At 56.9% G+C, this 24,449-nt stretch overlaps 1 protein-coding gene across 5 annotated transcripts in view; it reads right to left on the bottom strand.

The window, feature by feature from the left end:
• The window catches only part of EHMT1 (euchromatic histone lysine methyltransferase 1), a gene marked incomplete at its 5' end in the record, with an annotated part of 138,329 nt that overhangs the window by 8,767 nt on the left and 105,113 nt on the right, over window positions 1-24,449 (bottom strand). For all 5 annotated transcript variants that reach the window (XM_080819252.1, XM_080819250.1, XM_080819254.1 and 2 more), the window contains 12 exons: window positions 867-982; window positions 1,865-1,942; window positions 2,561-2,705; window positions 2,872-3,039; window positions 3,895-4,049; window positions 9,342-9,446; window positions 10,995-11,096; window positions 15,685-15,807; window positions 20,383-20,489; window positions 21,549-21,631; window positions 22,835-23,008; window positions 23,731-23,957. In XM_080819252.1, coding sequence (XP_080675378.1) covers window positions 867-982; window positions 1,865-1,942; window positions 2,561-2,705; window positions 2,872-3,039; window positions 3,895-4,049; window positions 9,342-9,446; window positions 10,995-11,096; window positions 15,685-15,807; window positions 20,383-20,489; window positions 21,549-21,631; window positions 22,835-23,008; window positions 23,731-23,957 — 1,583 coding nt within the window. The remainder of the gene's footprint in view (window positions 1-866; window positions 983-1,864; window positions 1,943-2,560; window positions 2,706-2,871; window positions 3,040-3,894; window positions 4,050-9,341; window positions 9,447-10,994; window positions 11,097-15,684; window positions 15,808-20,382; window positions 20,490-21,548; window positions 21,632-22,834; window positions 23,009-23,730; window positions 23,958-24,449) is intronic.

Genomic DNA, 24,449 nt, shown 5'->3' with positions numbered 1-24,449 from the left:
GAGCCATGGGGACCCACCTGCCCTTTTGGGTGTCCAGGGGCCCTGGGGGAGCTGGGCGTGTGTGTCCTCCCTACAGAGGATGTCGTGCCAACAGGGAAACAGGGACGTGCGGGCTGGTCAGTGGCACTGTCCGACCGCTGGTGCACAGAGAAACCCTGCAATGCCGACAAACCAGACCGATGCTGCGTGTGAATTTGCCCTCACGCCTCAGACGGCCAGAGAGCTCTTCCCATTCTCAAGCTCGTGCACAAGAGGATAAGCTCAGGGACAGGCGATGCCGGAGGAAGGTGTCTGAGCACGGCCCGTGAAAGGGGTGCTGGCCAGACCTTACTGGGCCAAGAGCCCCAAGTGACTTAAGAACAGGGCATCCACGCGGTCTGAAATGCTGTACACCAGAGCACGCTCACACTGCTGTCGCTGACACACTCACTCAACACAGGATGTTTCAGCAGCGGTCTGAGTCTTCCCACAGTCGCTGTGCACCTGCTCCTTCGAGGCAGAGGCAGTGCTCGGGAAGAGCCCGTTCCCGGGCCTTCAGCTCATCGCGTGGGACAGCCTGGTCCCTCAGGACTCACCGACCCCCAGCTGCTCAGAAGCAGGACTTGTGTCATCTGTGCCAGCTTGTACCACCAGCCGGGGACAAAGGGCTCACACAAGACAGCGTCCCTGTGTCTCCACCGCGAGCACGCACGCACACGGCAACACATCCCAGCCTTGTCTGTATGAAACCCCCGTAAAATACAGGGAACTCTGCAAGAAATCTGCAACTGTTCCCAAACCTTGAAAACAGAGACCCTTGCCATCACCCAGCACTGAAGGGCTTAGAGCCCTGCGCTCAGGCAGGGGCCGCAGGGGCTCGTGCTCACCGGAGGCCGTTCTGCACGACGCGGTTCCGGCAGCTCCTCCAGCAGGAACAGGCATGGTTGCATTCAAAGATCAAGGGCGGCTCCGCCATGTTGAACTCGGGCAGGAGCCGGCCGTCCTGGGGACAGACGTGCAGTCGGGACTGAGCGTGGCTCGCCACTCGCACTAAATACGCTTAAACCAACACAGTTTTACAAACTAAAACACGGGTATTAAAACAATAGTTTCTGGTCCGACTTCACGCTGGGGGCACCAGGGTCATGTTCCACGTCCGTGCTGTGGACAGGAAGCATTAACCGGGAGCGTACACAGGTGTCCGGTCTCCGTCCCCCCGGTCCGCCTCCCTCCTTCTTCCCAGAACACACTCAGCATCGCCAAGGCCGGTGGCCCACAGGCCCCTCCACTTCCTTCGTGGGGTCATCAGCCCCCAGCCCACGTCCACTGCCACGCTGCAGTCTCGTCTTGCAGCCGGCAGGCCCACAACTCTGGCAGCGACCGGGCCACCTGCTTTCCTGTCCTACACCTGGACACAGCAAAGCCATCGGCCGCCACACCAGGGCCTCATGGCCGAGTCGAAGTCCCCGTGGCTTCCGAGGCTGCTCTGAACAGTGAGACCCTCGAAATGCTCGCTCTTGCCCACCCTCGGCACAGCAGTGCCTCACGGAGCACACACACCTCCAGGGTGCGTGCCGTCACCCCCTGCTCGGCAGGCAGGAACGGCCCCCGTGCCACGCCCCGTGCTCCCAAGGTGACTCTGCTGTGGTCCTACCCCCACCCCAGGACACCCTGGCTCCGTTCCCCCCGACAACCTCTGAACTCCTGATACTAAGCTGCTTCTGCTGGACACCGGCCTCCAGAGCCGTCCCCTTGTATCCCCAATGGCACCTGGCTGGGCTCACCGACAGCTGCCAGAGGCCGGCTCCCCGCAGCCCTCCTTCCCAGGCCAGCCGGGCTCCGTGTGGGGCCCGTGGGAGACTCGCCGCCGCGGCCGCAGACTCACCTTGTCGTACCAGCAGCGCATGCTGAGCTGGCCGCACATGCAGTTGCTGGAGGAGCAGTCGTCGATGCACACGCAGTACTGCGGGGAGACGGCACGTCAGGGGGCCGCTCTCGGCCGCGCCTCGCCATCCTGACGCGCGCTCTCAGAGGGCCAGGCCCGCTCGGAAGAAAGGAGACTGGCTCGAACCTCTCCATTCTCAAGGACACCGAGGGGCGTGCAGCCCCAAGGAAGAGGGCACGTGGGCAGGAGAGGACCCCCAGCTACTTAGACACAGAGAGACCGCACGAGGGGCTCTGGATGAGGAACCGAAAGGAAGGGAGGAGGCGAGGCGGTCAGCGGTGTGGGGCTAAGAGGCAGAAATCCCGAGGCCTGCGCCTGAGGCCCGCCGCTCCTCGGGAGAGGGCCACAACCCTGCCCTGAGGATACACGTCCAGCTTCAAGGCAAGAGGAGCTCAGAGGCAGGGACACTGGTGGCACAGCCCCGGCTCCTCTCACTGGCGCAGCCCCCAAAACACTACTCACCGGGGGACGCTAGGCTCTACTCTAGGGGCTGGGGCCCCAAAACGAGGCACAGGATCCGCTTTCAGGAAGGATCTTTATCTGTCTTCAGACTCTTTAGTGGAAGGCGATCACCGTGAGGGAAATGCCTGTGGACCCAGGGCCCAGAGGCCTGCCACCGCCCCCCCCACTGCTGACCTGCAGGTGGGTGATGTTCCTGTCAATGTTCATGGGAGACGTCACGCAGTTCTGAGAAACGTATTTGTAGTTGCTGGGGCACGGCTCGCTGTCCACAGAGTTGACACACGGGATGGGGATGCGCTCATAGCCTCGAGCGATGTCTCTGCCACCGGAAAGGGGCGACGTTACCCCGACAGGGCAGCCGCCGAGCCCTGGGCCAGGCACCTTGGACTCAGGCCCGGGGGAGGTGTCTCAGCTGGGCCAGGAGCTGGCGCTTCCCCCTCCTCGAGCCCCATCCGTCAGCCCTGGCCTGAGAGCGGCCGTCTCACCTGCTCACCGTCCTCTCCGTCGGCGCAGGCCTGTCGGGGGCCGCGTCTCGAAGCGCCCGGCTCGTGTGCAGCGCGTCCCACACCTGGGAGTGGAGGCTTGCACACTGCAGGGGCGTCTCTCCCTCCTTGTTCTTCAAGGTGACATCTGAATCCCGAGAAAGAAAGAGGCTAAAAGGAAAAATGTAAGCCAACAAAACATTCAGACCTTCATTTAAAAGACACGAGATTTATGACTTTAGAAGGTAAAAGTAAAGGGAACACATCCTCCACCTCGATAATGAGCTTGCTGACCAGTGCTTCCAGAAAGTTCACTACATTACTTCTTTCCCACATTTACGGTCAAAGGTCACCTCAGTTTCCTTGTCAGGAAGCGTGTGTAAAGGACTAGGGATGGTCCCGCAGGGTATCTGGCCTTTCCATTAGAAGGCACGCTGCTCAAGGAGGACAGGGCCAGCGAGAGGCGGGTGAACCACGCCACGAACACCGTCAGCGCCCTGCAGGTGAGTCAGCACCGGACGGAGGGTGGCAGCGTGGTATCCTGGGAGCTGCCCCTCCGCAACCCTCCCCCCAGGGGCCTCACACCACAACCCGCTCAGCTGAGCCTCCACCAAGGTCCAAGTCTGAGCAGGCGTGGGCCCCACGACAGGGCATCCCCACATCTTCAGGTGAGGGGGGGACCTGAGGTCATGCGACCGGGCAGGGTGGGGTCCTGGGGTTCCGCAGACGGCAGAGCAAGGACGACTCCCAGGGCCCGAACGGCACCCACACACGTGGGACACAGGAACGGACTCTGGGTGGAGAGTGGGGAGCACCAACACCTCCAACCCTCCTGAGGCGGCCTGTCCCCTCCCCTTTGATGAGGGGTGCTGGGTGAGACTCATCTAAGTCTTCGACCCTCCCTGAACCAGAAAGAGCCATGCTGATCTCACACGGGTCGCCACCTGCTCGGGGAAAGAGCTTCCCTTAGGAGGACCCGGGGTGCCTGGGAGCCGTGCAGGGACTGCGAACAGCAGGGCCACTCACAGGACACAGGCATAGCGGTCCTCTCTGGCAGCAATGTGCAGGGGCGAGTCCCCGTGGACGTTCACGGCATGGAGGTCACATCTGGCAGCCAGCAGGATCTCGGCTATGTCCACGCAGCCCGAGAACGCAGCCCAGTGCAGGCAAATGTTCTCCTCCTGCACGGACAGACAGCGCAGCGCACCGAGAGACAGCAAAGACCCAGTGAATGCTGAGCATGCGTCCTGTCTTGTTTTGTTCTTGTTATAAAAGTAATGTAATTACAGCACTGAGTATCTTGAAAACAGAATACAAAATCATCTGGAATTAGACCAACCTAAACACGACGACATCTGGGAGTAAAATCATATTCACTTTGGAAAAGAAGTACAATTGCAGGACGGGACAATACTTGTCTAAGATTTGACAAAGATAAAAGGTGGACAAATCGGATTGCGTTAAAATTTTACTTCATAAAAACCTCTGTAAAATAAAAATTTTAAGTCAAAGATTAGGAAAACACCATTTGTGCTGTATACAAGCTATACATGACTTAGAATAATCACAGTAAGTTTCTTGGATCGCTACACTGCCATTTTGAAAACAAACGTGCAAAAGGTAAGAAAATTTAAAACTCATGTGAGAGATGAGGAATGTGGACACGTACAGAGCAACGTGCAGCTTTGCCCGGTGGGAAATCAGTGTAAATTCCAAGGGACACAACAGCTAAGCGACCACACTGGGGACGAACGGGAAAGCCGCTTCGACACCCCCCGTCCACGCACACTGGGCTGCCGGCCCTGTGCTCCCTGCAGGGCGGGCACACCCCCAGCTCTGACCACACACAGGCCGAGCTCGCGGCCGCGACTCAGTCAGCCCTTCCTTTACCAGACCTTTAGCTGGTTCCTGCCTTCCCCCGGGGCACGAGGCAGCGCATGTTTTAGTCCTTTTCTTCTTCCGACTGGGTCTCGGGGCTCAGCCCCTCACAGTCACCACCAACACTGGCTGCCCTGCATGCACCTTCTGCTCTTCTGGCGGGGGGCGGGGCGGGCACGCCTCAAGAACCCCCACGATCTCACAGGAGCCACCGCCTGAGTCAAGCCCAGCTGTCCTCCGTGGTGCCACCCCAGGGGGCTGGTGGCAAGGGCAGAGCCCCGCACAGTGCACGGCCCGCCCCACCCGCCAGCCCCCACGAGACCGAAGTGCCGGCTACTGACCCTGCACGCCTCGTCCCTGCGCCCCTTCCACCCACGGAACCTCCCGGAATGCTCCAGTTCTCGCAGGGAACCTGCCTCCCAGTCCCCCACCAGGAGTGCACCCGATGCTTCTGGCTCAAGAGACCTGAGGAAAGGGAAGAGTCAAGCCGAGTGGCCCTCTCTGTCAGAAGACAAAGCTCGCCCCAGGCACAGGCTTCACTGAAGACTCCTCTGTCAGCCTTAGTGTTCTCTGAAAAGCCTGGATTTGCCTGGGGCTTCCTGTCCTGGACTTGGTCGAGATGCCTCCCAGCCCTCTCATCTTTCCACCGTCCAGACCTGAGCAAACGTGGTTTCCTTGCGGGCCTCTTTTCTCGTTCCTTTGTGATTCTATGACCAGAATTACAGGTAGAGACTGTCCCCGTCCATCTAGGCTCCTCTGAGCCCAGGGATGTGCAGTCCCAGACTAGCCGGGATCTGCCTGCTCTGTTACAGCAGGCCTGACCCACGCACCTGAAGTGACGGACGGCACTTTGGTTCTGGCAGGGACTGTGCCAGGGGGACCATCTGGGGTTGACCTTCCTGCCTCAAAGAGCCAAACAGTCACAATGTGCGAAATAACGGTTTTCAAGACACTGGACATCAGGCGATGAAGTATTGTACCCCTGAGAGCAGAAACACACAAGGGAGCCTGCGTCCGTCTGCTCACGGTCCTGAGATCCAGGCCTCAGGGCAGGGAGGGGACCAGGAGAAACCCTGAGACAGGAACTGAGGGCCGGTGGCCAAGACAGCCAGGGCTGAGGCAGCAGAACGTGGGGCTGGGAAAGAGGCCTCTGGAGATCTGGACATTCTCACCTTGGATCTCCAGGAGGACATACCCCCAAAGCTGAGGCAGACGGCTCAGCGCGAGTACCCGCACAAGAGAGACAACCAGCACGAGGCTGAGGCCTGCTGGCACCCACATAACAAACCTAGAAAGCAAAACCCAAAGTAGACTATTTCCAGGTAACTTTGCTGCAGCCGGGACAGGGCTCAGCTCCTTCCCGGGACTGCAGAGACCCCGGCAAGGTAAAACTGACCGAGTCTGGCCTGCAGCCCAAGGTCAACAAAACTCTGGGAGCCGACTCGCACGATGTCTGCCAGAAACACAGTCAATGAGAGTAACAGCGCAACAGGCTCTGAAGGAAAGAGGATGAGCTTGAAAACACAGCGACATTGCGACGGAATCAGCAAACTGCGATCCACGGTGAAAAAATACTTGCGGGAAAGGAGAAGAGCATCAGGGGCCGCGAGCGACCTCACGCCACAGGTCGCAAGAAATGAAGTCAGACATGCAGACGACAAAGCACCCTGGAATGAAAGACCTCAGTGGCAAAGGAAGTGGTGGCCTCGGGCACTGGTCCTTGGAGACTGCAGTGTTTCCAAAAGAGAGCCACTGCTGAACCAAAGTAACGGTGTATCTCCGTGTCGGTACAACGTCCGAAACCAACAGCAGGGAGGAAAGGGACACCCCTGTGTGTGTGTAACACAGCATTTTCTCTTAATTGAGAAACCATGGTGCTGGCGTAAGGAGAGACACGCGTGGGCCAACAGCACAGAAGACAGGGCCCCGGGATGGAGCCACACACGTGTGGACAAAGGGGCAAAGCCATCGCCACGGAGAAGGGACGGCTTCCCCAACAAACGCCGCCGGGACAGCTAGACACCCTCGTGCGGAACAAACCGCTACACAAAAACATGAAGGAAAGTCTTGGGGATCTTGGGTCAGGCAATGATTTCTTAAGGAGAACAACAAACACCAGATCCATAAATAGGAAATATTAATAGACTAGACTTTATCAAAATTAAAAAGCATCTGCTCCTCAGAAACAGGTGCCAGGGCTTGTAGAACATCTGACAGTGGACTTGCACGCAAGACACCGGACATCAGGCTTTCCAGTGTACACGCAGAACATCCAGCAACTCTTACAATGGAAGAACGAGGAAACAAGACCCGCCCGCCCCCGCCGGCAAGAGGACGCCCATGAAGCCCGGAAAGTGCCAGGGAGGATGAGAAGCAGCGGTTCGCAGACCCCGCTCTCAGGCACAGCCACCGTGGGGGCCGGGCAGCCTCTGTAAACAGGGGACCCGGGCTCTGTGAGAGAGAAATGACGGCATGTGCCACACAAAGACACATGCCTGCGTGTCCACAGCACTGTGTGTGTGAGAGCCGGAGCCCAGAAAACCCGGCGTCGGCGGCCAGGTGAAGACTCACGAGCCGGCACACTGAGCCCGGCTGCCGCTGGGCACCGACCCCGTGCAGGGATCCGGCTACGGAACGTGGAGCAGCAGGGGTGGGAGGAAACTTCTGAGAGTGTCACGCACTGTCCTGACCGTGGCGACGGTTTTTGGGGCTAACACACATTCACCTGGACACCTTACACGGTGCACCATGGACACATCGCTAGAACTATTAGGGCGAAAAAACACAGCTGTTTGTCACAGGAACAACACACACGCAGCTTAGTCAATCCTGCTTCTCGGGGACCACCAGCAGCACAGGCACTGACACCCACAGGCCCTATGAGGCCGTGGGCTGCTCTGCACCCACACACTCTTGACATCCTGCCCGCCAAGGACACACGGCCGCGGCCATGCTCGAAGGAGGCTGTGCGGTATGTGTCACGAAGTGTCTGCAGGACAGAGCCCAACGGGCCCCTACGGCAGCCACACTGGACCTCATCACAGCCCTTACCTCTCCCCTCACCCAGAGCTGCCCTGGGCCTCCCAGCCCCTGGGTCCCTACAGGCAGCACCACTGCACTGACACCAGCTCTAAGGACACAAACAGAAACACCCCACGGCTGCGCCACGAGCTGCAGGCCCAGATGCCGGCCCCTGTGCGGCTGCTCCCGGTTTCAGGCCAGCAGGACCGGCTCGCAGACTCGGGGCTGGGTCCCAGAGCCGAGCAGCCACAGTGAGTGATCCGGTGGTGCTCGCTACTGCCCCACCTTCTTCAAACGGGGATCTGGGGGTGCCTGGGTGGCTCAGTGGGTTAAAGCCTCTGCCTTCGGCTCAGGTCGTGATCTCAGGGTCTTCAGATCGAGCCCTGCATCGGGCTCTCTGCTCCGCGGGGAGCCTGCTTCCCCCTCTCTCTGCCTGCCTCTCTGCCTACTTGGGATCTCGGTCAAATAAATAAATAAAATCTTTAAAAAAACAAAAAAAAAACGGGGATCTGGACAGCCCATCCCGCCCACCACCCGGCTCCCTACCTTGGGCACTCAGGCTCCACGTGACTCGCGCCGTACCGAACGGCATGCCTGCAAAAATCACGTCTCACTATAAGCTCACCGTAAACTCATTATCAGTTTCATGAGTCTGTGCCACACTTTCCACTTACGGCTTTGGGTGACTCTCTGTAGCAGCTGACACAGCTCTGCGGGGCACACAGTGTCCACCCGCCCTGGGACCCCATCCCTCTGCCTTGTTACCTTGTTACCTGAAGACCTTCCACGAAACGCCCTTTTATGTTAACTGGAGGGGCTACCGGGTGTTTCAATCAGTTACGCGTCTGCCTTCGGCTTAGGTCATGGTCTCAGGGTCCAGGGATGGAGCCCCTCATCGGGCTCTCTGCTCAGCGGGGAGTCTGCTTCTCCCTCAGCTCCCCACTCGCTCATGATCTGTCACGATCTCCCTCTTTCTCTCGAACAAATAAAATCTTTTTAAAAGTAATAAAATAATTAACTACAACCACCTGCTGTCTGATACACAGGCTGGGAGATTACTCCCAGGGGAACTGGCAAATATTCTGACCAAAACCCTGTTTTCTGAAAACAAATCTGCCCCATAAAACTACCCATCCACACAAGCACCTTAGCTCTCATGGTCCAGGCACATGGTGGGTCCCTTTCTTTCCTCCCAAGACAGTGCTCCCACTGCTACTGCCCAGGTATGGGGTGCGCCCTGGGCTCCCGGGCCCTAACTGCAGACGTGGCAGTTGGTGGCACAATCACAGTCCAGGTTCACCTCTCCAAAGGCAGGTACTATCCATCGGGCAGGTCTCAGGAACCTCTGCCCCTCAGTCTACACGCAGCAACTGGTCAACCCACAAAACCACCCCAGGAAGCCAGAGCGGGTCCACCGGGGCCGCGGAAAACATGAAAGAAGAGGGCAGAGCTGCAACCAGGCTCCTAAGAACGAGAAGCTGCTGCCGCCCGCGCTGTACACCCTGGTCCCTCCCCCCTCCGCCAGGATCCACTTCCCTGGGGGAGCTCAGGGCCAGTGACAGCCAGAGACTCACGTTATCCCGGATGTTGATGTCAGAACCCTTGGAGAGCAGCAGCTTCACAAGCTCCACATGCTTATACTCCGTGGCCCAAATCATGGGCGTCCAGCCGCCGTCATCCTAATTTCAAAAAAAAAGCCAAAAAACACAACACAACACACACACACACACACACACACACACACACACACACACACACACACACAAAATCCATTACAGCTCTGCAGGCAAGTAACATGAAGCGGTCTCACTCAGGACCTGTAAGATGACGACAAGAGACAAGAGACAGTCCAAGTCCCCATTCTGTGGATGAGGAGACCAAGGCTCAGGGTGCAGCCCCCAGTGCCTCAGTGAGCGCAGGAAGCAGCCGGAACCTCGGCTCCGAGGGGGACGGACAGATCCGCCAGGTGCCCTCGCCCCTTTGCAGCCTGCTGGGCAGTCACCACCAGGACGCCTGCTTGGACCACGTAAGGACCAAGAAATGCTGACCAGACCATCCCTCCCAGAGCAGCAGTCTGGCTGGTAGGAAGCACCAGCCCCAGTGACCCAGACAGACCCCGAGCATGAAGTATGACCAGCTGCCAACACTGCAGACGGCCAGACATCCAAGCCCAGAGACTGACGGAGGCTGTGCCCACTTCCCACTTCTTCCTGAAGGGCAGGAAGCAGAAAGCCTGCCCAGGCTGACCCCGTATTAGGGTCTGTCATGGTTCCGACGAGCTGGCTTTCTACCATCCACAACCCAGGCCTGTCTCCTTACTCAGTGGTGGTGGGTAGTTTTATTTAAACCAGAAAAAGGCAAGTCTTCAGGAAATGAGTATCATGTTGCCAACTCACGGTCTGGTGGCAGAAAGCGCAACCCTCCCCAACACATCCCCAACGACTTCCTGTCCCTCCCCCACCAGCTGCCACCTCTCTGGGAGACGTGCGGCCCCCATGACTACAGGGAGGCCATCCCTGCAGCCTGGCTGCGGGCACCACCTGGGCCCTGGGGGCACAACAGGGACAAGCACACCACAGGGAACCCAGCCCAGGAACATACAAAACCGAACTAAGTGGGAGACAGAAAATGAAACAGGAGGGATCCAGCTCGTGGGCCTGTGAGAGCGGCACAAGGCAGGGAGCTCTATCTGGGCCCCTGGGGAGGGTCTCTGTCGGGGCGACTTGCTGGAGCTGGGCTGGAGGCAATGGCTGGACTGAAAGATCGGACAGGGCCTGTGAGCCCAGATGGCCTCTCCAGGACCGAGTCACAGGGGAGGGGAACGGTCTGGGTCTCAGCAAGCGGGAGGGCAACGCTCTTGCTCGCTCTCCTGCACCACTCCCCAGACGCACAGGCGACCTCGCCGTGCCGGGGCCACATGTACACAAAGACCCTGCCGTGGAACCCTGACAGCCACTGGGAGGGAAGACGGCTACGGAGGGAGGGTGCCCGGCACATAGGTCAGCCCCGGGAGATGCTGTGGGAGAAGTCTCCAGCCGGGCAGTTGAGCCGGTGGTGAGTGTTCAGAATAGCCAGTGGTCAGGCAGGGGAGGCGGCCGCGGGGGCAAGGCCAGGCCTTCCGAGGGGGCTGCAGAGAACGGGGAGGGGCCACCACTGCTATGACGGAGAACGGGGTCACTGACCAGGCGGCCAGGTGGAGGGTCCGCAAGGGCAGGGGGCAGCGTTACCTGACAGTTGACGTCCATCTGTCCATTCGAAAGCAGATACTGAACCACATCGTAGTGACCTTTCTTGGCAGCGAGGTGCAGACAAGTGGAGCCCTCTGCGTCCTGCAACACAAGCGCCACTGAGACCCAGAGAAAGCCCGTGACCTCCGGCACGGCCAAGCGCACCACCACAGTGAACTTCCGCTCCCCACACTAGAGAGGCACCTTCTAGAATGGCAAGGAGCCCAGGCAGAGAAAGGCGGAGTTGTTTCCAGAGGTCGCACAACTGGGGTCCAAGCCCCGTCCATCGGGCTCCAGTCTCCAAGCTCTGGACACCAATGGGGCAAGGCCTCTTCACCTTGGAAGAGACACCTGCAGGGACATCAGGTCAAGCGCCAATCCCTTCCTTTCTCCCGCAGGCCGGTCAGGGTCAGGCACGCCCCGGGCTTCTCGACGTGGCCATGTGCAGCACCGTGGCCTCTATTCCAACACAGCCCCCAGGCCTGCGCCAGGGACCTGCACTCCTCACGTGACAAGAGGGCCCCATGCCCACTGGGGCCTCTACAAGATAATGGCCGCCACTGCACATTCGACTAGTGCTAATAACTCCATAATCACGGTCTATGTGCCACAGAATTAAAAATAATAAATGGCAGGGAAGAGCAGGAGCCCAGAACGGGGGCACACTCGCCCTGCAGGCCGACACACGTCAGAGTGGCCGCCTGCCTGCACCTGGCCCCCCGTGGCTGCAGGCCCACCTGCCCATTAGCTTTCAGCTCTGTTTCCTCAGGCTCGCTCAATAGGTCCCATTAACTGCAGCATCTCAAAACGAAACAAAGGCGACCCTCCCTTGTGGAGGTCAGATCCAGGAAGCTCCAGGAGAGCCCTGGGGGTCCTGGGAGGGCCGGGGCACCATCTGCATCCTGGTTTGCACAGCCAGACTCAGTGCCAACCAGAGAGCTCGGGCCCTGCACACACGGACTCTTCCTGGTCGTGAGTCCCAGGGCCCGCGCGGATACACTTCTGCCGTTTTCTCCTCACAGCATCTCTCCTTGCCCCCCGCTCCTGTCTGGACCACGTTTCCTCGGTTCCTCTTTTTCCCTGTTTCTGGCACTCTGAGGAGTCATCTGAGATTTTCACACACACACTGATAAACATATTTCTGACCGACCCTCAATTTAGTCAGTAACCTGCTTTTCTCAAGAAAACCCACCCAGTCAAACCCCACATTACTGGCATTTAAAATTTTAGTTGTATGATAAATACAAAAATGTATGGTTGTTGGTGTAAAGGCCTGCCTTATTTTCAAGTGTTCTCAGTTGTCTGACCTTGTACTGAGTATCACAAAACCTTCCGCTGTTGACACAACCCAGATCTGAACAGGGCTATCTTCTCCTGGGGGCAGCGACCCAGGGTCCTGGGATCGAGCCCGGTATCGAGCTCCCCGCTCATGAGGGAGCCTGCTTCTCCCTCTCCCACTCCCCCTGTTTGTATTCCCTCTCTCACTGTTTCTGTCAAATAAATAAAATATTTTTTGAAACCCACACCCCTCAAAATTTCAATCTAACAATTCCACACCCAGAAATATGTTCTAAAGAAATCAAACATGCAAAAATTTAGCTAAAAAAATGCTAACTGGAGCACTGTGTATAACGGTGACTGAAAACACAGGGCACCAGAGTGGCTTAGTCAGCTAAGCATCCGACTCTTGGTTTTGGCTCAGGTCATGATCTCAGGGTCGTGGGATCGAGCCCCATGTCGGGCTCTGCACTCAGCGGGGAGCCTGCTTGAAAGATTCTCTCCCTCTGCCCCTCCCCCTGGTCTCATGCTCCCACGCTCTCTGAAAATAAATAAATCTTTTAAAAAATTGAAAACAGGGGGGGCGCCTGGGTGGCTCAGTGGGTTAAAGCCTCTGCCTTCGGCTCAGGTCATGGTCTCAGGGTCCGGGGATCGAGCCCCGCGTCGGGCTCTCTGCTCAGCGGGGAGCCTGCTTCCTCCTCTCTCTCTGCCTGCCTCTCTGCCTACTTGTGATCTCTGTCTGTCAAATAAATAAATAAAATCTTTAAAAAAAAAAAATTGAAAACAGGGGGGGCGCCTGGGTGGCTCAGTGGGTTAAAGCCTCTGCCTTCGACTCAGGTCGTGACCCCAGAGTCCTGGGATCGAGCCCCACATCGGGCTCCCTACTCGGCGGGGAGCCTGCTTCTCCCTCTCCCACTCCCCTTGCTTGTGTTCCCTCTCTCGCGGTGTCTCTCTCTGTCAAATAAATAAATAAAGTCTAAAAAAAAAAAGGAAATTGAAAAAAAAACTGAAAACAAAAATACTAAGCAATAAGCAAATTTGACTAAAAGTGATACCACTGCATCATGAAATACAACGCAGCCACCTCAAATAATGTTATAAAACAGGATTTAATAGAAAAACACTGATAATCTCATGGGGAAAAGGAAGCTGATAAATTACTATGAACACTGTAAGTCTTTGGCTGGAAAAATGTGTATTCATGTGAAAACTACAAGATCATTTTTACATTTTCACTGTAATTACATATGTACGTATGTACAAGATAAAAGATTTGCCATTTTGGTCGTTTTTAAGTGTACAGTTTGGTGGCAGTGATCCCCTCACGGTCGTGCGGCCCTCACTGCGGACCCTACAGACCCCCACTGGGCAGGGACACTGCCGCACCCGGCCCGTGACCTTTACTCAATCCTCTCCCAGTCTCTGAACTGGACGACTCCAGGTCCTCACAAGCGCTGATCCCACAGGGTGTGTCCTTCTGGAACAGGCTGGTCTCAGCCCTTCCCCGGTGCGGGGGCTCCCTTCTCCTTTAGGGCCGGGCGGCGGCCGTGACGCGCACAGGCCACCTTTTCCTAACCCGTCCCTCTGTGGCAGACAGTGGGGCTGCTGCCGCCTCACGTTGCGAACGAGGCTGCTGAGAACACGGGGGCGCAGACACCCATTCGTGCCATGTCTTGTTTCTCCGGGCAAATGCCCACGACTGGAAGGGCCGGGTCACACGGCGGTTCCCCTGGCACCTCTTTGAGGAACCACCAAACCGTTTTCCACAGAGGCTGCACTTCACATCCCCAGCAGCAGTGCACAAGGCCTCGTTTCTCTACAACTGCGAGCACTTACTTCCCGGTTTTGGGCAACTGCCGCCCCGAGGGAACCAGGTGACGTCTCCCTGAGGTTTGGGTTTGCATTTCCCTGATGACTGGTGATACTGAGCATCTTTTCATGTGCTAATTGGCCATTTACAGACCTTCTCTGGAGTAATGTCCACTCAAAGTCTTTGCCCACTTTTGAATTGGGCTGGATTTTGGTTATTGAGTGGTAGGAGTTCTTTATATATTCTGGATAGGAATTCCCCATCAGGATTACTGTTTCTCCCATTCCGTGGGTTGTCTCTTCACACTCTTAGTGTCCTCTGACACAGAAAATTTTTTATTTTTGATTAAGTTTATCTATTTTATCTATTTTATAGGTTTATAATATGAATACTAAAAATCTATCTATTTTATTATCTGTGCTATTGGTGTTATACCCAAGACACCACTGTCAGACCCAATGAATGGCGTGAAGATCGATCTTCTTCTTCTCTTCTAAGAGACTTACGGTTCTAGCTGTTATGTTTAGGTCTTTGATCCATTTTGAGTGAGTAACTAAACGCAGAGTAAAGAAGAATCCAGCTGCGCTCCTCCACACTTCCACACGTGAAGATCCCACCTTCCCGGCACCATTTGTTAAAAAGACTGCCCTTTCCTCCCACCGAGTGACGCCGGCACCCGCCGCCGGGAACCGGCTGCCACCGCCGCGGGCTCGTTTCTGGGCCCCGCTCTCCGCAGTCCGCGGTCCGCGCGGCCGTCTCCAGGCCAGCGCCGCGCCGTGCTGACCGCGAGCGTCGAGGCGGGTCTGGAGTCAGGAAGCGGGAGGCCTCCGGCTCCGTCCTTCTGCGGGGTGGTTCTGAGCGCTCAGGGTCCCTGAGATCCACAGGAATTTCAGGACTGGTTTTTCTCCATCTCTAAAAATGGCACTGGGACTCCGACAGGGGTCGCGCGGACCCCGCGGTTCGCCCCCGGTGTGCGGACGCTTCGGCGACGTTCCGTCTTCCAGCCCGTGAGCACGGGTCCCGTTTCCACACACTCACGTCTTCTTTCGTCTCTTTCAGCGACGTTCCGTGGTTTTCGGTGAACAAGTCTTCTGTTTCCTTGGTTACGTTTATTCCTTATATATTATTGTTTTGGATACTATTATAAATGGAATTCTTAATTTCCTCTTTGGATAGTCCACCTCCAGCGTACAGAGATACACTGAGTTTGTATCTTATAACTTTTCTACACGCATTTATTGATTCTGGTTTTTATGGGAATTCTTCAGGATTTTTCAACATATAAAAACCATACCATTTATGAACAGAGGTCATTTTACTTCTTTCCTAATCTGGATGCTTTTGCAAGGGGTGCTAATTGCTCCACGTGGAAGTCAGAAGAGGGAAAATGTACAAAAGGAAGGAAGCTAGAGACCTCTGCACGGCAGAGCCAGTGCGCACCAGCGCTTTCTCAGACACACTGGGAACCAAGCAAGGTGAACTACTAACTACTTCCAGGCAAGCAGGCGGACGCTGGGTGCTGCCAATCCCTGAAGACGTCCCCACAAGGAAGGGGCCCCGCCCCTCCTGCTGAGGGACCTCCACGCGTAAGGGGGTGCGTACCTTAGGATCCACGAGGGCCCCGGCCTTGATGAGGTACTTCACTGCGTCTAAATGGTTGTTTTCCGCGGCCTCCATCAACGGGGTTCTCTGGTCCTCCGAGCAGGTGTCAATATTCGCGCCCGCCTAGTGAAACCGGACAGTTCAGGTGCGTCCAGAGCTCCCAGTGCCGCCCCGACCCGGCACCCGGACACTTCAGACACTTGCAAGCGGAAAGACCTCATGAGCTTCAATCAAATCATTTCTACTCACTGCGGCTGAGTCTTTAGAACCAAATTCAAAGACAGGAGTTTTCTACCACCGTCAAACCCTCAGTTCAAGAAGGGCATTTTCTTAACCGAAAATGTTTACAGCACATCAGTGACAAGACCTTTAGAAGTGAGAGGTCATGACCTTCTGAAGAAGGAAAGGAGGGGGGCACCTGGGTAGCCAGAGTCCCACATCGGGCTCCCTGCTCAGCAGGAGTCCACTGCTCCCTCTGCCCCTCCCCCAACTGGCATGAACACGCGTGCGCTCTGTCAAAAGTAACTAAAATCTTTAAAAAATAAAATAAAAGCAAGCAGGCAAAGGAGGGATGTGGAGGGGGCTGCTCAGCAGGCCCGGGCCGGTAGCCGGGCAGTGGGCCGGTAGCCGGGCAGTAACCCGGCCTTCGGAGACCACAGGACACCCTGACTCACTGACCTCTTTCTCTGGCTGTTTTAATGATTCTCAGCATAAGCAGAATAAAAGCTGATTTCCAATACTGAGTATTTTGAAGCAATCTCTAACACTTCCAATAGAGTATGTACTTGAAAAGTTAAAGGTGCAGCAAATATACGTAGATTTCAGTCTGTCTGGAACTTAAGAAGGTCCAACTTTAAAATGTGTTGTGTGCCATAAGCAAACTGGGTGTCTCACAATGAAAACCTTTTCCCCATGGGGGTGAAACTGCCCGCTTTCTTAAACTGATGTGCCAAAACCTAGTATTTAGTTCGTAAAATAAATATTTACTGGGAAAAGGCTGAGAATAATATTGCTTTTACTGTTTGCAATTAAAAACAAAACTAACAAAATGAGTTAAGAACTTTAAAAAAAAAAAAAAAAAAAAGAACTTCTTAAATAGATCCAAAGTGGTGAACTTAAGGAAAGCAGGGGACTGAGGTGGTTCGGGAACTCTGAACGAGACTTCTGGTGAATTCCAGAGGGCAGAACAGGGCTGGGGGCCACAGGCAGAGCTGGAGACTAGGCACTAACAGAACGTCAGGGGTCAGAGGACCAGGACCCTGAACTTCGGTTACACCAGGGTCAGACCAGTCCGAGATGTGGGAGGCAGGTCTGAGGACCTACGACCAATTCCCTGTGTGCCCATCTGAAATCAGGGGCAACACGTGACAGAGGCCCTCACAGGGACACAGAGACAACCCGGAAATGATGCCACAAAAGCTGGCCCAGAAGAAAGTGACCATCACCAGAAAAAGGTAAGGACGACTGAGAAACAAAGCCAAAGAACCCAGGAGAAGCTCGAGACGGGGGAGGAGACAGGAGAGTGAGTGAAACCACGAGGTGCCCGTGTGACGTCGGGCTTCCCGCCAGAGAGAACCGTGAGAACAGGGAGCGGGGCTTCAGGAGCACACGCCTCCTTCCGTGGACTTCGGCCGTTCGAACCCAGACGGCCTCGGGCGGCAGCGCACGCCACCCTGCAGCGCCCTGGCGCCCGAACGAACAAGAGCTGTTTGCAGTGAGGCCTCAGGCCAAAAGCTGAACAGGAGGGAGAGATCTCAGAACCGCTCTTCACAGGCGCTCCTGGCCGCGAAGGAACGTTCCTCAAACCCCGAGAGCACAGGCACCCGGAAGAACGCGGGCCAGCGACCCCGGTCGGCAGCTTCGGGGCCACCGTGGGACCAGGAAGGGGGTCAGAGCCAGAGCCTGCCCGGCGCACGGTGTGGGGTGAGAGACACTTTGCCAGGACCGTGCCTCCCACAAGGGCAGGAGGGGCAGGGCTGGACCAGAGCACAGCCCCCCGGGCCCCTGCGCTCAGAGGCACAAGCAGGCTTTCCGCTCCTAGGCTAAAAGGAAGACACACTAGAATTCCCACCGTGTGCCTCGAGGAGCACAAAGCGGCGAGGCAGACACAGGTAAGCCACCCGGTGATCAAGCCAGAGAGACGCAGCGAGCAGGGCCGTCACCGCGCGGGCCCGGAGAGCCGTCCCCTCCAGGGGGTGGGCAGGGCTGTGTCCCGACCTGGTGCTCCTCATGATTCTTTATCAACAGGACGTTGACATCTTAAGGACTTTTCCGTAGGCATCTTACGTACACACACACACATTTTAACAGTAAAAGAGGAGGGGGAGGGCGCCAAAGAGAAGACAGGCCCTCTCGAAGCAGTGGCGAGCTAACTTCTCAGAGCAGGCGCAGAAGCCAGAAGACGGTGGGATCATTCCTCACAGTGAGAGGAAACAAGCAGCAACGCAGGCCCAAACCCGGGACGTCGCCCAAGAAGCGCCCACGCTGGTCTGAGACGGGGAGGAGCCCGGGCGGCCCCTCACCCAACGCTGCACAGCACACAGGACCATCAGGGCGAGCCTGTCGCCGTCCCGGCCCCGTCCTGCCACAGGTCCCACACAGCACCGGGCCTCCAGCCGACCCTCGAAAAAGCACAGACCACATCCACGCCTGTGCAACTCCTCGCAGCGGGGACGAGACGGCGTCCCACTGGAGTGTGGACCCCCAGCCTTCTCCCCCCAGAGCACCAGCAACCGTGCTAGTGGTCACTGCCCCGATGGCCATGCCAGCTGCCGTTCTCTGTCAGATCAGCCACCCATCACGGTCACGGCCAAGAACCCACCCCTGCACGACCACTATGAGCAGCCCTCTTGGCTGCCCGGCAGCTGAGCCCTGCCAGGCTTCTCTTGAGCTCGTACCTGAGGCCTCCATGGGCCTCCCCACGGAAGCGGCTCAAGCTCACCACGCCAGCGCAAGGCCTTCTCTCCTCCCCTTGGCGTCTGCGGCTCCCTCGTCTTGCCCGTTGGAAAACAGGAGGCCTGCACACCAGACCACAGAGTGACCTCTGGAGGCCAGAAAGAAGAGTGAATGAAGAGAAAGGAAGTGAGATGACTGAAGCGAACTCAACCCAAAAGAAGGCAACAAAAGGAGATTGAAAAATATAAATATTTGTTTGAAAAGACTAAGAACTAGAACAGTATAAAACAGCAAAAATGTATTTAAATGCTAAGAATTACGATAAATACTATCTAAAATAAAAGTTCCTATTAAAATACCAAGATTATCAGACTGAGCTTTTAAACTTTCTAGCAACATGCTGCTTAACAAGATACATCCAAACAGCGGCTCTATGGCATGCGAGGGAGCTAGAGATCCACACTCACAGGTGGGTCTACGGTAAGACACACGCGCAAACATCAGCGTGATCGTGTCCTGCTCTACCCACAACCGCCACGTCCATCAGCACGGGTCGGAACAATGCGAAAACGCTCCAGGCGAGTGGGGACAGCCACACAGGTGAGGCTGAGGGAGGACAGCGACCCCAGCACCTCCAGCTCCCACAGACGCACACGCAGGAGAGCACCCGCACGCACGCACCCCTCTCCGGCCAGCTATGTCTGCAGGGCGCCCAACAGTGACGAGGCAGGGACCCGCCGCCAGCATTTTAGTGCTTTAGATGCGAAAAAAGACAAATCATCAGGCATTTGAGGAAAACCTTTAAAAAGAAAGACCAAAATGAACAGAACAGCCTAAAACTTCAGAATTACTGTAGTATCTTCAAGGGAAGAACAGAGGTACGAAAAAGGAGCAAGAGAGGGCACTGGGTCTCCAGACATGACGGCACAGGTGAGAGGTCCCCAGAGGGGCTGAAGGTGAACCAAGAACACGGCCTAGTGAGCGGGGGGCAAAGCCCGAGACCGCGTCCGTAGGCTGACCGTGTGAACAGGGGCTCCAGAGGGCAGACGGGAAGGCGGCATCCAGAAACCCCAGAACGAGGGACAGGAAAGGACACAGCAAATGCCCCAAAGGAGTCAAAAGGCCACTGCGTCACAGGGAAGTCTCAGACCAGTGGGGCAGACATTTCCTGAAGCACCCGGAGATACAGGGTCAGGCTGAGAATTGGTCTCCAGCACACAGGGGACCCAACACAGGGCCAGCGTCAGGGAAGGCGTGGCCCAGAGAAAGAGGACACAGGACCAAGCAACAGGGCTTCCAGGTGACATGAGACAGGACGCAGTCTGTTCAGAGGGTTAGGAATGAATCAGCAGGGGGCCAAGAGACAACAGAAGCACACGACAATTACCACTGTCGGAGGCGCCGCGGCCAGCCCGGAAAGTACCGACGGGACCGCCCAACACGAGGGCTACCCGCTGATCTCGGCAACACAGGGACGTGATCCGAGGAGGAGACTGGGGAGCGGGCGGTGTGAGTGCGCCACGGCCAAGCCTTTCCACGCTCTGAAGTCAGTAATTGATATTAAAAACTGAATGTAGAATGGGAACAACAACAACGAATCTAGAAAGAGCCAGAGAAGCCGCCGTGGGGCTGAGAGCAGGGCCAGGACGTGCCGGGACTGAGGGGACAGAAACGCCGGTTTTCTGTGTGAGCCAGAAGGGTCGTGTGACCTGTGCGCTCTCAGGACCACGAGTCGTGTTACTTTACTGGACAAAGACAAGCGCGAGCGGGTGGGGGGCTCGGCAGAGGGCCGCGCCATCCGACCTGAATCAGCATGTGGCAGATGTCCACGTGGCCGGCCTCCGCGGCGGCGTGCAACGGGGAGCGCTTGCTCTGGTGTTCCATCTTGAAGTTGGGGTCGATCCCGTCCACTGCCAACAGACAGGGTTCACCGATTATTTCAGAAGCAGCCTTTAGTCCCCCCCCACTCTAGGGCGATCACAAGGGCTGGGAAAGGCCCATGTGGGCGACCACCGAGAACCAGCATCACCCACCACCCCATGTCTAGGTCCAAACGCACTGGGAAGACTCGAAAGGAAGTATGCTCGTTCCACACCAAATTCCACACGTGGGCCTACTGCCAGCAACGACCTAACAATGTAAATCCCTTCCCTCACTGACCTTGTCTAACTCAAGGCTCCCAGAATTTCTCTGGGGTTCCTTCTGTATTTGCAAGCACTCCTGCTCTCGGCCTTCCTCCCAGACTGGGGGCACCTGCTAAGCCCAAGGACAACAGGCCCACTGGGCAGCCTCAAACACACATGGCTTGGTGCGCGAGAGCCAGCAGGCCTGCGGTGGACAATCCGCTAACAGACCAGCCACAGAGCAGGCAGGCAACCGCAGCACCCCACCAAGCCTAGGGGAAATGACCAAAACCGCCATTTCAGTCAACATTAAATAACTTAGATTTTTAGAACAAACACTGAGTTTCTTCTTTGACTGTCAAGTAAAGAGATTTTTTAATCACTCTTTGGAACCCAGAGAAACAAAGCCTCGAGCTGAGAGCTCAGAATCAAATTACTGCCCTTCCTTGGCCGGAGTAGAGCTGGGAAGGGTCTGAAAGCACCAGCCGGTGCGTCAACCCGAAGACGCACGCGCGGAGGTCCGCGTGCCGCGTCCCGCTCTGCCCACGGCTGGCTCCTGCCTTCCTGCCGCCAGCTCGTGGCCGGCCCCCGCTCACTCCTCTTCCTTCTTCCCGATCTACGTCTTCTCTTAATGTAATCGTACACCTAAGTCTTCTTTGAAAATGAGAAATTCCTAGAAAGTATTTCTGTCACCACGAGCACCAGAATACGAACGTCGCACACGGTGAACGCCGCTGGGCGCCGCTCAGAGAAACGAGGCGCGGATGAAGAAGATCAACGACCCCACCGCCTCAGAAAAGCTAACAAGCGACCGCGTGCTCAGGGCCGCAGGGACGGGCCGCTTACCCAGCATGAGCAGCACTTTCTGCAGCTCCCCTTGCCTGGCGGAGAAATACAGCTGCTTCGGGTGGAAACGGAGCTTCTTGGGTCTGCGGAGAGAGCGGGACGGCTGGGACCACCGGCGGCCCCACTTGGGCTCCCGGCCCCCCTGCCACCGCAGACGCAGACGCACAGAAGGACGCTGCAGGACAGGAAGGCCTGGGGAGGTCTACCTGCTGATGCCTCAGGGTCAAGGCCACGAAACTCACCAGGCTCAGGCATCTCACAGGAAAAAATAACAAAAATGAGCAACTACCTTCTTCATCCACAACAGGAGAATGGTTCCTGGGGCTTCTACGCACTGTGACGACACAGCGAACCATCCCTTTGTAGCACGGGATCAAGGGAAGCCCTGAGGTGGCGGGGCCCAGCCTGCCCCCTCCAGCAGCGTGCGGTCTGGGCCTGGCGAGCGGGGCGGGGGGACGCAACAGCCACAGTAACATCAGGGCCACAGAGGAGGCTGGAGACGGATGGAGTGAGAGCTCTGGGGGACTGGGCAGGGACTCCTGACCGAGCTTCCCCCGGTCAAGAGCACGCTGACGTGCGCCCCCTCCGGCAGAGCGGCACGCTGCCCTGAGGAAGGACATGGGGCCTGGCCTGAGGCGCTGGTGAACTAGGCCGCTGCTGGGCTTCCCTTTGGGGGAGGAGCGCTGCCTGGCTCACCAGTCACAGACTCGGGGCCCCCCGCAGGGCTGCACTGCCTGGGCGCGGGCAGGTGAGCCTCAAAGCCACGTGATCCAACCCTTCACTTCACAGATGAGGAATCAGCCAAGTGGCATTTGCTCTGTCCTGAGGTCAACGGCAGCCAGGGGTCACCACCACCCTGGGGACATGTCTGTAAGAGGACGACGGGATGGTCCTCACTAAGGACTTGGCAGAAGTCACCTTCTGCTCTTAGTATAATGGACAGTTGGCAATAATTTCTTCAAAAAGTGTAAAAATACGTGAATTGTCCTGATGAAAACCACTAATCGAAAACCTGAAGAATGCTACAGTGACCCCCTCAGGAATGCCCACGACCCCGTGAGGGAGCCCAGCGCCCTTAGGAGGTGGCATACACGGTGCAGACCCTTGGGAAGTGCGACTGTGGGGGCAGGGGAAGCACTGGGGGGGAGGGGGTCTGGACGCACAGGCTCCAACAGCCCCACGGCTGACAAGGAGGGAAGGGAAACCCGTAGGAAGGAGTGTCTAGATGGGCAGAGGTCAGTGGCTCAGGCCCAGAGCCACGTCTGAAAATGCAGACTGGTTCTTACTTTTCTGAATCCAGAGCGATCAGAGCACTTTCCAAGGTCTCCTTCCCTGGTCCCTGGGAAAGGCCGGGGGCTGGCTTCACCAGCCCGGCAGGCCCGGTGGGGTCGAAGCCCTCGGCCGCCTGGGGCGCTGTGCTCTGCGGCTTGCCGTCCTCCAAGAGCAGTGGTCCCGCAGTGCTTCAGGGCAGGGAAGAAATGACAGGCTGAACTGCAGATAAATGAAAAACTCGCCTTCTCGTGGAAATCAATGAAAACACAGAACATGATTCGCTCGGACCCTTCCAGCTGAGCATGAAAACAGCTCCAGACTCACTCTCTGTTCAGTCCTTGGATCAGAGTCCAGTTCAGGGCAAATTCCCAGGAAAAGTGACATTAAAGCAAAAGGGCAAGCTTTCCAGGGTTTCCAGGACCACATCCAAGTTTGCTTTTCCGAATGCGCTTCCCAGCTGGAGCTGCCAAAGCCGCGCTCTCCCCAGTGGGAGGAAACCCGCCCAGAAATCTGACTCGAGATGGGTTACGTGCATACAGACTAGCAGCCTTAGTACAGAAGAGCAAGACGGAACCGCCCCCCGCCCCCGGTGCTCAGTTTGCTACGTCCACAGGTCGAGGCTCTTTTACACAGCCCTCATGAGCTACTCCTCGCGGTATCAGCGTAACATCTACTATCCCGTACGTTCCCAACAGGAGCCCTTCCCCTCACAAAACTCCGTTTCCATTTATCCGGCCTCCAAACCTTAACTGCCGGTGCCAGAAGAGCTGGTACCGCGCTTGCCTGCGACAGACGCACAGACGCGCAGACACACTCCCGCGGGGCAGAGGCCATGTGCACACACACAGGGGTCAGCACCTGAAGACACAGAGGGCTCCGGAGAGCAGACCGAGCTGTGCCGGGCGCCTACCTGCCCGTGGTCGTGTCAGCCCTGCCCTCCACCAGGGAGCTCTTGTCCTGCCCGGGGGCCGGCATCACGGTGGAGGTCGTGTCGGCTTTTGCGATGGTCACCTCTTTGGCCTTGGAGATCTCCTCCCCACAGTGGGGACAGTAGCTGGCATTATTGACTCGAGAGGCACAGTCTTTGTGAAAGCGGTGAGAGATGCTGCTCTCAGGCTGACACTCCATAAAGTTACCCTGAACACGGGGAGATGAGAAATCCTTGTTTACAATCAGGGTTAACGTGCATGAAAGTACACAAAGTGTGCAGAACCCGCCTGTGAGTGTGGTGTGGGTGCCACGGGCCCGCTGGACAGTCAGGGCTCCCAGTCCTGCCTAGGTACACAGGGAACCCACGGTCTACATCTGCGGTGTGTCCACACGGATACCTGCTTTGTTTTCTTTTTGGTTTTTGGGAAGATTTACTTGAGAGACAGAGAGAAAGACAGCAAGAGCAGGAGGGGCAGAGAGAGAGAGAGAGAGAGAGAATCTCAAGCAGACTCCATCGCGAGTGCGGAGCCCGGTCAGGGTTCAAATCCCACAACCCTGAGATCATGACCGGAGCTGAAGCGAAGCGGCAGAGACTTAACCGACGGAGCCGCCCAGACGGCCCCCACCCGGCCCCACCCCTGCTCTAAAGAGAGAGCATAAAGAGGGGAGAACCCGCCTGACGGCCCCCCACACCCCAGG

The sequence above is a fragment of the Martes martes genome (assembly GCF_963455335.1).
Source record: "Martes martes genome assembly, chromosome: 12".
NCBI lineage: Eukaryota > Metazoa > Chordata > Mammalia > Carnivora > Mustelidae > Martes > Martes martes.
This window is presented reverse-complemented; position numbering and strand designations above follow the sequence as displayed.